The sequence below is a fragment of the Branchiostoma lanceolatum genome, chromosome 13 (assembly GCF_035083965.1).
Source record: "Branchiostoma lanceolatum isolate klBraLanc5 chromosome 13, klBraLanc5.hap2, whole genome shotgun sequence".
Classification (NCBI taxonomy): domain Eukaryota; kingdom Metazoa; phylum Chordata; class Leptocardii; order Amphioxiformes; family Branchiostomatidae; genus Branchiostoma; species Branchiostoma lanceolatum.
This window is the reverse complement of record NC_089734.1, coordinates 4,682,694-4,695,495: the sequence shown is the minus strand read 5'-3', so window position 1 is coordinate 4,695,495 and position 12,802 is coordinate 4,682,694. Positions and strand designations below refer to the sequence as shown.

At 42.5% G+C, this 12,802-nt stretch overlaps 1 protein-coding gene across 1 annotated transcript; it reads left to right on the top strand.

The window, feature by feature from the left end:
- The first annotated feature begins 5,157 nt into the window (after positions 1-5,157).
- LOC136447228 (acidic phospholipase A2-like) lies at positions 5,158-12,179 on the top strand. The gene is made up of 5 exons (XM_066445946.1): positions 5,158-5,473; positions 6,494-6,662; positions 7,150-7,262; positions 7,880-8,849; positions 11,899-12,179. Exons 1-4 carry the CDS (start codon positions 5,416-5,418, stop codon positions 8,017-8,019), a joined length of 480 nt encoding a protein of 159 aa, XP_066302043.1. The 5' UTR covers positions 5,158-5,415; the 3' UTR covers positions 8,020-8,849; positions 11,899-12,179.
- The last annotated feature ends 623 nt before the right edge of the window (positions 12,180-12,802 follow it).

Below are 12,802 nucleotides of genomic sequence, written 5' to 3'. Positions count from 1 at the left end.
TCTAATTAGACGACACGCCGCTGCCACCTAATATGAACATAACAAGAGCAATATTCGTTTCACATTTGGCGTTTCTATGCCTCGAAGGTGTTTCTTTTGTTGCTACGGAAGACATCAGAGAGAAAGGGCCGTCTGAAAGTTCAACACACTATTCCCCCTCAGGAAACACGCTAGAATCTTGAATTAATCTGCGGCAAATGTCCGGGATGGTTGGGGAAAGGCGAGGAAGCATTCGGCGCTCTGTTGGGAGTGAGTCCTTTACTTGTCGGGGATGGTTGGAAAATGGTCTTCAGACAAATATACAAAATATATCCTCTTTTCTGACGTTTAAAAATGCCGTGAAAACCCACCTCATAAGTCATCCTAGCCCCCTGCCGTTGTCTCATATGTCGTAGTAGTGTTGTAGATCTTATCTTAGGTTATTACATTACACCATTCATCATTTGATTATCCTTATCTATCGTTATCATATTCGATGCATTACTTTGCAACAATATTCATCGATTATAATCAATTTTGATTAGTAAAGAAGAGGAGGGCCTAGTATAAGCTTTATACGCTTTTCCTCTCCTCCTGCATCTTTTAAAACTATTGTTTATCGTATCATGTATGATGTATTTTATGTGTGCAAATAAATAGATAAACAAAACAAACAAACAAACAAACAAACGAACAATGGTTAGGACATGGTCGGTGCTGAAATACAGATATTTAGGCGTGGCCTTAAACTGGAGTTCGGCTTTAGCAACGATTTCTTAAGCGTGCCACAGTCTTGCCCTGTAAGATTGATTTCAATGCATTTACATATTAATAAATGAACGAAAGACCTTTATTGCATGTTTCTACTCTTACAAGCTAAATACAGGTCATGGTGATAAAGTAGGGGTATAATTACAGTGATATTAAAAAAGTTGATATCTTACTACATCTAAAGACTAATTAATACTGTATGTACAGGTTCAATTGCTTTCGCCTCTTAAGACAGTTGTAGATGCATGTATATGAACGTATGGAGCCTATAATAATGGTTTGTCTAGTTCCATAAGAAATGCAAATTTGTCTGCGCTATTTGAATATTGAAAACGAGGAAATCTAGTTCAAAATTAAAGAGGATATTTCCCCCGTTGTTGTATAGTGTAGGATCAACAACAAAATGACACTCGTCCTCAATCTTATCTAAATTACAATATCGGCATATTCTTTGCTGCAAAGGAATGCGGTTATTAATGACATTGAGATGGTTTCGTTTTTTCCAGGCATAGAGTCGATTGCTCATTATCGACAAAATATACTGTACTATTGTAGCCCCTGTTAGTAGGCTATCCTATCACATCACTACCTCAAAGGTAAGTAACATTCATAACTTTCGGGCCCCGATTTGCCACATGTAACCCTAACATAAGGGGCTGCAAGCATTGATTTAAAAAAAATTTTGGGTGGCAATAAAACAAAACTATATCTTCTCTACTTACGACACGCTACTCTCTTAATATGGGCTTAGTTTAAAGCGTCAATGCAGCAGGGTATAGAGGTATCATTCTCTTAGACTTTTGGTGGTAGTCCTAGTTTTCATGTAATGTACCTCTTCAAGCAAATGCTCAAAGATGACCACCCCCTACACGATCTCGTCTCCCCCTGTAGATCCGCAACTACTGGACGGTCACTCAGGAACAAACACAACATCTCTATCCCCCCAGCAAGAACCAAAAGATTACAGAACTCTTTTCTACATCAGGCAATCAGTTTGTACAACCATCAGTAAAACCTAATGTGCAATGATGGGCACTTGTTATATCAGTGATGAACGTTTGGATGTATACATTGTATATTGTATATAGGTGTTCTCTATTTTATTGTAAAAATCATCGCCATCCAGGCATGTTTTGTCTGTAAGTTCTTGGTTTTGAATAAATAAATAAATAAAGAATGTGTGCCAAATAGGGGGCGCTTCGTCAGATATGGACTTTATTCCCGTGTTATACCCCATTTATTACCAGAATGTCGCATAGCCTGTTGCACGATATTTGTTTGACATTTCTCTAATGACAATCTCACTGGGCGTCCAAATTGCCTCGAAGGTGTTTCCTTTGATATCCAGGAAGACGAAAGAGAGAAAAGGTCGTCTGAAAGTTAACATCCTGTTTTTCCTCAGGGAGCGCAGCTGGCCTTTGATTATTCAATTACACTACAGGAACTTTGTAGCCTTAAGGGTACGTAAATCAAGCTATTGACGTTGATTGCATCACATGATTACGTATGTATTCTACGTTTACGCCCCAAGGAACACATCCCTGTAAGGGGGGAAGGGGGGGGGGGGCAAAAGCACCGTTTGATCTCTTACAGAATAATATCCTTGATACAAACTTAATAGTCTTGATAGTACCGGAACATGTTGAAAATTCCGGACTGGGTGCCCGATGCATACAATTGTCGAACAATAAAGTTCATTCATGTATCGAGGGGATAAGTAAGACAAGGGAAAGCGGGGGGGAATCGGGGAGTTAGCCCATACCACGCGGAGGGCAGGTTGCTCAGAAATGGCTCCTGAATAAAGTTTATCCTACACCGCAATCTACCGTCTCCCGTTCCTCCTTGACTCACAATATGGCCGACGAGACTTCCTCTTGGCTAGAAGACCTAAAAGGCACACGTGAAACAACACAAGCGAGTAGAACAGTCTCCTGGTCCCCGGATTTCGAACCCGCGCCGAATCCGGGCAGCCAGATCACAGGCCGCACGCCTTAACCACTAGGCTAAAAGGTCTGGACCAGTTAGACTGGTCAGTTGAACCCCACTGTTACACACGTTTTGTGAACGTGTAACTCTATATCGCGAGAAAAGACAACGCCTTGCGATGACATTTGGCAATAACGGCGGAAAGCCGTTTACATCATTTGAGCTTTAATACAGCGGAAGCAGGAAAACACAAGTCAATTATATGAACTATGGTTGTAAAGGTTAATATACGTAGTTTAAAAAGGAAAACCTTTGTAAAAGCGATCCCTGCTGTTGACAGCAATCTAGACTTGGCCAATTATCGTACCCATTACTAGTATATGCCGACCTCCGTTCATTCTGTTTTTGTCAAGGTTCAGAGGAGTACTCCGGCAAGGTTCAGAGGAAAACCTTGACTCATTGAACAGAGTAAACAGAGGTCAGCATATACTAGTAATGGGTACGATAATTGGCCAAGTCTAGATTGCTGTCAACAGCAGGGATCGCTTTTACAAAGGTTTTCCTTTTTAAACTACGTATATTAACCTTTACAACCATAGTTCATATAATTGACTTGTGTTTTCCTGCTTCCGCTGTATTAAAGCTCAAATGATGTAAACGGCTTTCCGCCGTTATTGCCAAATGTCATCGCAAGGCGTTGTCTTTTCTCGCGATATAGAGTTACACGTTCACAAAACGTGTGTAACAGTGGGGTTCAACTGACCAGTCTAACTGGTCCAGACCTTTTAGCCTAGTGGTTAAGGCGTGCGGCCTGTGATCTGGCTGCCCGGATTCGGCGCGGGTTCGAATTCCGGGGACCAGGAGACTGTTCTACTCGCTTGTGTTGTTTCCAATTATCGTACCAATTACTAGTATATGCTGACCTCCGTTTACTCTGTTCAATGAGTCAAGGTTTTCCTCTGAACCTTGCCGGAGTACTCCTCTGAACCTTGACAAAAACAGAATGAACGGAGGTCGGCATATACTAGTAATGGGTACGATAATTGGCCAAGACGTCAGTCTAGATTGCTGTCAACAGCAGGGATCGCTTTTACAACGGTTTTTCTTTTTAAACTACGTTTATTAACCTTTACAACCATATTTCATATAATTGAAAGCTTTCATGACGTATTCTGTCCTCAAGCCTCTATCTTGTCAAAAACTTTGTTGAACACGGGACGTGATCACAACATACTTTGAGTTTGAACACAGAATATTAGTTGAAAACGCACAGCCCACTAGCCTCTACCAGGCTCCACTGGTCGCTGGAAAAATAGTAGAAATTGGCCAAATAGACAGATAACATGTCAGAGGAGTACAGTTGCGTCCTAGGTCCGTTATCTGCAGTCTATTTGGCCAATGTCTATTACATGTATTTACCAGCAACCAGTGGAGCCTGGTAGAGGCTAGGTCGCAAACTGTGCTCCTTTAGCGGGCTAACTCATCTGACATGTTATCTGTCTATTTGGCCAATTTCTACTATTTTTCCAGCGGCCTGTGGAGCCTGGTAGAGGCTAACCACCCCCACAAGCTTAACTTTAGCCTTCTCAGAAAACCACTGCCACAGGGACAAAGGGTAATCAGTGGTAGACTTCACCCCTAGCCTTTACTGCTTTGCGACCTATCAAGTACGACATACAAAAATAGCGGCACTGGGGATGTATGCAAAGTCTTTATGAATAAATCCATTGTACATTTGTAACATGTATAAATTATAAGATTCACACGGGATGTATGACAATGTCACATTGTGTATATTGGGAATCTCAGAAATACAAGCACACAAACACACACACGCACGCACGCACGCACGCACGCACGCACGCACACACACACACACACACACACACACACACACACACGCACGCACGCACGCACACACACACACACACACACACACACACACACACACACACACGCACACGCAAGTGGCAGCGCCTAATGTTATTGCCGAGAGATGCCTTTAGAATATAAGGTTGATGTCGTTTGCAATTGAATCGCCAGAGGGCGGCATGAAACGTACTAAACATTACGACGATGTAGAATTTAATTTAATCCTGTAACATATTCATCTATATCTATGGGTCCCCATAGTTTTAGCAGGGATGATGCGGAGGCGAAGAGAATTTTTTGGGAAAACATAAAAATTATAATGTAGCAAACTTGTCCTGGTAGCCAAAGTAACATTTGGAATGTCCTATTGGAAGTAACAAACCAAGGAGGTTTGAATACTCACTGAAAAATCTAAGCGGTATTAAAATAAAAGTCTTCTTTACACTCACGTCGCCCTATTCCCGTACTGTTGTCATTTATTATTGTCTATTCACACCTTTACAATAAACCCTGTATGTCCCCTGTGACGTGGCATTACGTGGTTGTTCTCGAACGTATACTATATTAGGTATCTATTTGATTTTTAGGTGGGGACCTTGTGGATGGTGATATGGGCCGATAAAACACATCACGTAGTTTAGTACTGCCATGGCATTCTTGCGTCGAGTGGACTGCTTTTGAAAGCACCGCACAGGGCGAAACAAACGTTACAGGCAGACAGTGGGTTTGGTTGACTACGCCTGACTCGTTCCCTGCACGACCGGTTTTTCCACTGCCTACGTGTATCTGTTGTTCGTTTCAAGATGGCGCTATGTTTGAGAGACTAAAATTGCTCCCTCTGTAACCAGCTAACCCAAGAATGCAGCCATGGAAAGCGGAAGGACCTTAGTCATAGCAACAGTTGTTTTTCTAGGTGTTGTGATAGGTAAGTAGAATCCACATATGCAAACCTCCTTGATATAGTTATACGGTTTTTCTATTGTAGGGGAGGGGGAAAGTTATAACTAGTATCCAAGAAGGCTGGCTTATTATCATTGGGTCAACTGTTGCTTCGACACTTATATTCACACTTATATTAACATGTAAATCGGCTTCTTAAATACCCGAATATCAAGGACATGTTCAAACATTTGCATTCTGCTTCAATACTGTATGCCGACAAAAGATTACGGATAATTTGGAATGTTTTAATTTCTGTGTGTTGCTTTCTAACCACGAGCCTAAATGTGAGAAATTATATTCTAACAATAGCTAATTTCTATAGAATAAACAATAAAAGAACCAACCAAGTCAAATGTGCTATATGGTATTGATAAATATTGTCCTGCTGTTTCGGACAATTTACTAGTAACACAATGCTGGGATCATGTTTATATGGGGTACTGTGTGTGTACTGTATGTGTTGTGGCCCCTGTCTGCAGACAACGGTCGGGTTGAGTGAATGATTTGAGGTCACGCACGCCATTGTCGCGTGTGTGTGTGTGACGTGAATTCAAAGTATCATGGTATCGTGGGTACTAATCCCGTTCCTGTATCATGGGACAGGGTTCGAATCCTGGCTTGATTGACACATTGAATGCACGAAAAGAGCACCCCTCACCGACCACACACTCTATTTTTCATGGATCCGGATTATAGCAGGCCATGGAATAAATTATCAAATAAATAAATAGGCGTTCTAGAACATCGCATAGTACGTAAGCACCTTTAAAATCATGCCAGATTGGCCTACATAAAGCGTTCTTAGGGTGAGGGCTTGACTTCAGACAAAATATTCTCGATATTTTTTGTTCATAAACAGCCAACTGAACAATTTTCGATATCATTAGACAATGTACTGTCAGTCGGGATATTGCAAATACATTATACACAGTGATATAGTCAATGAAAAATAGTTCATTTTGTATAAGCTTTCATCCTCATGCAACATCTTATCTGTCAACAGTCTCCTCCGAGGACACGAAGAGTCCTGACCTCAGCCGACCGAGGAGGAACATCTTCCAGACGATGATAATGTTGTCTTGTATCACCGACAAGTCGTCGTTTGACTACTCGGACTATGGCTGCTACTGTGGCCCGGGAGGCGAGGGCAAGCCGGTAGACATACTCGACCAGTGAGTTAAAAAAAATAGAAATATTTATTTATTTATTGATTCATTTATTCATTCATTTATTTATTTATTTATCTATCTATCTATCTATCTATCTATCTATCTATCTATCTATCTATCTATCTATCTATCTATCTATCTATCTATCTATCTATCTATCTATCTATCTATCTATCTATCTATCTATCTATCTATCTATCTATCTATCTATCTATCCATCCATCCATCCATCCATCCATCCATCCATCCATCCATCCATCCATCCATCCATCCATCCATCAGTGGGTTCAGTAGCGTGCTCGAGGTGTGGCTCTCCTCAAACACGGGACCTCCGTTTAACGTCCTATCCGAAGGACGTCCCTAACCGAAGCTAAATACTCTTTTGTTTTTTGTTTTGGGACAGACAAGGAATACGTGGCAACAAAGGTTACTGGTATGATACGAAGGTTCATGCATTTTGTCCTTACCTTTGTCGTTTCTTTATTAAAAGATGCTGCAAAGTCCACGACGAATGTTACGGGACCGCTGAGAACAACTGTTTCAAGTTCTTTGAGTACCTTGGCATCTATGACTACAAGTGTGAAAACGGGAAAATATCATGTGGTGAGTTTTAGCATCGTATTTCCCCAAGATTCTGTAGTTCGTATTTCCCCAAGCTGTTTTAGTTCGTATTTGCCCAAACTTTTTAAAAAGTTTTATCAAGGAGGTTATTCTGTTGTTGGTTTTACTCGTAATTGGCAATGAAACAATGTCAATTTACAGAATTACAGAATACAGATTTTGACAGAAAGACTACGCCCTGGGTCAATCGTTGTACGTGCACGTGGTAGAACAATTTACTGCCATTGCATGTCTGTTGTGGCCAATGCATGTTTGTCCCACCATGACGGACACTTTGCATATTGAAACCCCTTTTTTGGCGACGCATGAGGTACGGAACCTTCAAAATATTAACGTGAACATTGAATCGATTCGAAAATATTCCGAACACGTCTTGTATGAAAAATATGGCATTATTTTATTGTACTTAAGTAATTTTTACTTCAATCAAGGGGATTGAAGAAAGCTTTTGTCGTGTGTATCTCTCTTTGTGTGTGTCTCTGTGTGTGATTGGGGTTAAGTCTGCTATCTTTGATTGCATGCATGCCGATTCGAGCTTCTCATGAATAGACAAAGGTTCAATGAAGCAAACAAACAAAAAACAATTTCATTTTTCACAGATATCGAGGACAGAACGAAGATGTCGTGTCGCGAGTTTCTGTGCGAGTGCGACCGGAAGGTGGCCGAATGCCTGACGAAGAACGAGGACGAGTACAACTCCGCACACTTCCACATGGACCAGGACAAGTGTAAAGGATAGCGTCACGCGACAATGACGTCATCGTCACGGGACCATGACGTCCTCGTCACGTGAAAATGACTTTATTTAGCGTCAGCCATGTTCGCGGGTCAAAGATTACTAAGTGTCTACCAAACCTCCTGTGGATTGGGGAAATAAGGAGATTCATAGTTCCAACTGCGATTGCGCAGTGAAATGAACTGTGGCTTATATTTAGAAGGAGAACGCCTTTGAGACATAAACAAAACATGGTCTTCACAAGAACTGTTAACAAGTTAGGGGCTTTCAACTTTGACATATTATCCACAGTGCATTTCGTTGCGCATGCCCAGTTGGACAAGAACAGTCTCCCTGCCAATTATCTATTAGTGGTAACGACCGGGTGCTCGGTGAAAGACGCGTATTTTCGTGTTTTAACTTATGATTCTTCAGATTCACTCTTATCACGAAATACGGGTACTAAATATATAAGGTATGTAATATATGGATCTAGGCTCAACGTCAATATCTTCTCGTGTCATACTCAATGCTCTTTTCGGTGGGGTTGAAATATCAAATAGTTATTTTTCGCTGATTACATAACTTAATGTTGGAGACCATGGCCATGGAGATGGTCGCACTATATCTGATGGTGCAAAGTATTTCACAAAAACATGACGATCCGTCAACACCTTCATGAGTTATTTAAAAAAAGTTTGAAACCAAATCGGCTCCTTCAGTTTCAAAAAAAGCCGCTAGGGGGCCCAAACCTACTCAACTTACTCTCCCTCCCAAGAGCTGTCAGTCACTATAAAATCATACCCATAGCATGTCCAGAACACGAGATATTAAAGTTCCGCTGCAGTACCATAGCAAGCCGCTGTTGTGTTCTCTCCCATAGCTTATTCAGCCGTCGGGGCAGCACAGGTTTCTGTGAAGGCTCTCCACTGCTGGCGGTTCTCCGCCAGTCTCGTCATCTGGTTTGCTGAGTGACCGGTCCACTCCTTGAGATCTGAGATCCACGACCGACGGGGACGTCCCCGCGGCCGCGCACCCTCCGCTTTTCCTTGAAGAATTGTGTGTGCAAGAGTGCCTTTCGCCCTAGACACGTGTCCGAACCACTGCAGTTTTTTCTTTTTAACCAAGGACAGGAAACTGTCAAGTGGGCCTTGCAGAGTGTGGATGCGTTCCTTGACTTCTTTGTTTGTGGTGTGTGATGTCCAGTGAACTCGTAGTAGTCTGCGATAACAGTTCATTTCAAACGCGTTGATTCTCTTCGCTATTTCTGCATTAAGCGTCCACGACTCAGCGCCATACAAGAATATTGATAACACAAGGCAACGTAGTAGACGGATCTTTGTTGACATGGAGATATTATGACTGGACCAAATGTGTTTGAGTTTTGACAGTGCAAGGGTTGACTTAGCAATCCTGACTTTCACCTCTTTGGTTGAACCACAGTCTTCTGTCTGGACAGAGCCAAGGTAAGTGAACTCACTGACTTGTTCCAGTTCTGTACCTCTCACTGTGACTTGGGCTGTGGTGTCTGACGGCCCAGATACAAGGCACTTGGTCTTCTCGAGGCTTATCTCCATACCATACCTCCTGCTTGTGGAGTCCAGGCTGCTGGTCTGGAGTTGCTGATCCTCTTTCGAACCATCCAGCAAGTCTACATCATCAGCAAATTGAAGGTGAGTTATTATGCGTCCTGAAAGTTTGATGGGTGACACCTTTGGTGCTAGGGCTTCTCTCATAATGTTCTCCAGAAATATGTTGCAGAGTGTAGGCGAAAGGAGACAACCCTGGCGAACTCCCACTGACGTAGGGAAGCACTCACTGAACTCTCCCCCTGTCATGACCATGCTTTGTGATGACTTGTACAGTGCTTCTATGGAGTTCACAATCCCCCTGCTAATGTTGAACCGGCGCATCACTGCCCACAGACCGTCCTGCCATACTCTGTCGAAGCACTTCTTGTAATCAACGAAAGTGTGGTACACCGGTTTCCCAAGCTCTCTGTACTTCTCACAGATCAGGCGAAGGTTGAAGATCTGTTCGGCACAGGACCTGCCCTTCCTGAATCCAGCTTGCTCTTCAGAGAGTATCTGCTCGGCCTGTGGCTGGAGCCGGTTTAAAATGACTTTCAGGAGAATCTTACTTGGGTGTGAGATAAGGCTTATGGTACGATAGTTCGAGCATTTCTTTAGGTTGCCCTTCTTTGGAAGGGGGATAACTACGGAAGTTGTCCAGGCCTCGGGCCACTTGCCAGTTTTGAATACATGGTTACAGATCCTTGTATACAGTCTGGCAACTGTCTCTCCTCCTGCTTTGAGAAGTTCTCCTGGCACATTGTCTATACCAGGGGACTTTCCCAGTTTTAAGGCTTTGATTGCTGCTACAACCTCTGACTCAAGAATGTCTGGAGCGACATCTTCTTGCAGTTGACAGGTTGTTGACTTTAGTTCTTCCAGCACCTCTTCTTCTGCTGTCAGTTGGTAGTTGTACAACTCTTGACAGTAGGTCTTCCAGCGCCTTAAGATGTCTGGCTTTGTAGTTAGCAAGTTGCCATCATCATCTTCAATGCATGTAGTCTGGTTACCTTTCTTCTGGGAGAGTGACTTTATTGTGTTGAATGCCTGCTTTGTATTGTTGTTTCGTATTCCAGCTTCGACCCTCTTGCATTCTTGTTGTATCCACTCTTCCTTGGCAACCTTGATGGCCTGTTTTACTTCCCGGTTTGCTTTTTGGTATTCTCTGTTTTTCTGTCGAGTTCTAAACCTGTCCCCTTTCTTTCTCCTTCTTTCGTCACACTTCTGAAGTACCTCTTCATTAATCCATGGATGTTTTGTTCGCCTTGCTTTCCCCAGTGTGGATTCAGCAGCAGCCTTCAGATGTGTCTCTACCTCTGTTGCTAAGTTGTCGTCCTCTATGGTGTTGCCCGCCACTAGAGGTGCAAGCCTATGTTCAATCTCAGCTTGGTATGCAGCAAGAATGCTGGACTCCTTGAGTTTTTCTACATTGTAGTGGATTCTTCCGTTATCTCTTTTCCTTGGTGTTTTTAGACGTACATCCAGTGTTGTCATTACTAGGTCGTGGTCACTCCCAACGTCTGCGCCTGGGAAAGTACGAGTTCTTGCTAGGTTTAGACAAGACACGTGTTTTTTCCCGATAAGGATGTAGTCGATCATGTTATGCGTCCTGCCATCTGGTGAGTGCCAGGTTGCTTTCCTGCTAAGTTTGTGTTGCGAGAAGGTGTTAGCGACGGCTAACGTATGGTACCTGGCAAACTCTAACAGCCGAATTCCCCTGTCGTTTGTCTTTCCCAAGCCATGTTTACCGACAGTACCATGCCAATCCTTGTGAGCATCAGTCCCTATTTTGGCATTCCAGTCTCCAAGCAGTATAGTTATGTCCTTCTTCGGCACTCTTTGCATGACAGTTGTAAGGTCGTCATAAAAATCATCTAGATCATTATCAGAAGCTTCAGTTGTTGGTGCATATGCCTGAATTACTGTAATGTTAAAAGGTTTGGCATTCAAGCGAAGAGACATCAAACGACTTGAAACTGGTTGGTACTCACTGACTGCAGTCCTCGCCCGTTTGTGCACCAGTATCGCCGTACCTTGTTTGTGTAGTCGTTCATGACCACTGTAGTATAGCATGTGCCCTTCATCTGTAGTCATTTCCCCAGTACCTGTCAGTCTTGCTTCTGCAATGCCCAGAATGTCCCACGAGTAATTCTTGAGCTCATGCTCCAGCTGTTGTATTTTTCCTTGAGCATTTAGTGTTCTAACATTCCATGTTCCAATTCCCAGACTGTTCCTACGTAGCTGTAGTTTCCTTCCGGTAGCGGATTGTGCGCCTTCACTCTGGCTGCCAGCAGTGGTCTTCCCTCGGTTGATCACCATGCTGACTCAACAGGCAAGCCGCTAGGGGGCTGAAAATCTAATAATTTCGAGGTTTCAAGAATACCTACCCACATAAGTATGAAGACAACACATACAGGCATTTTTTAGTTATCGCGTTGACAGAAGCACATACACACGAACGCTGATAAAACATAACCTCGGCGAAGGTAATAACAATTTGTGCCATGTATCAGGTGCCTGACAGTGGAATGGTGCATACAGAAAATTGAAAAATATAATATGACGTTTGAACATGTATCTTCTGTAATAAAAGTTATATTGTTAAAATTGGAATTGTGTTATTGAATATATGAATACAGACATTGAATATACGCATGTTGCGTTGTATCTTTTCTAGATAAAGCTAGAGGGAGAGAGAGAAAGAGAGATGTATACAGATATAGATGTACTAGATAGATGTATACATATATGGATACACCACAAAGAATTACGAGACAGAACACATGGTAGTATTGCAAATTAAGTAATTTTTTGACTCGAGAAATTATTATTTTTCAAAGGTTGCAAGTAACATCTCTTCAACTCAGAAAGAATACAAAAGCCCAAAACGTCTATCTGCTTGGAGATTTAACTATCGATATTTTATGGGTCGTGGGAAAGATCATTGTACTTTGTATACACAACGACTTTCGTAACAACTTCCGCAACAGAGAAAAACAAATGGTCCACGTTATACGAGTTGTCGACGCTGAAGCGACCGCGGAAAGACCAAGATTTGTTTGATATTGTTCGACGAAGGAGATCGTTCCAGTTTCTGAAGACTAGGACTTCTTCAAGATGTTGCTCTGGACGCATCTTGCGGTGTACCTACCAGTATGCATGGCGCTGATGACCTCAGGTATTCGATCGGCCTAAACATACATAACTGATGATGATGAAACCAGAAGAAAGATGCC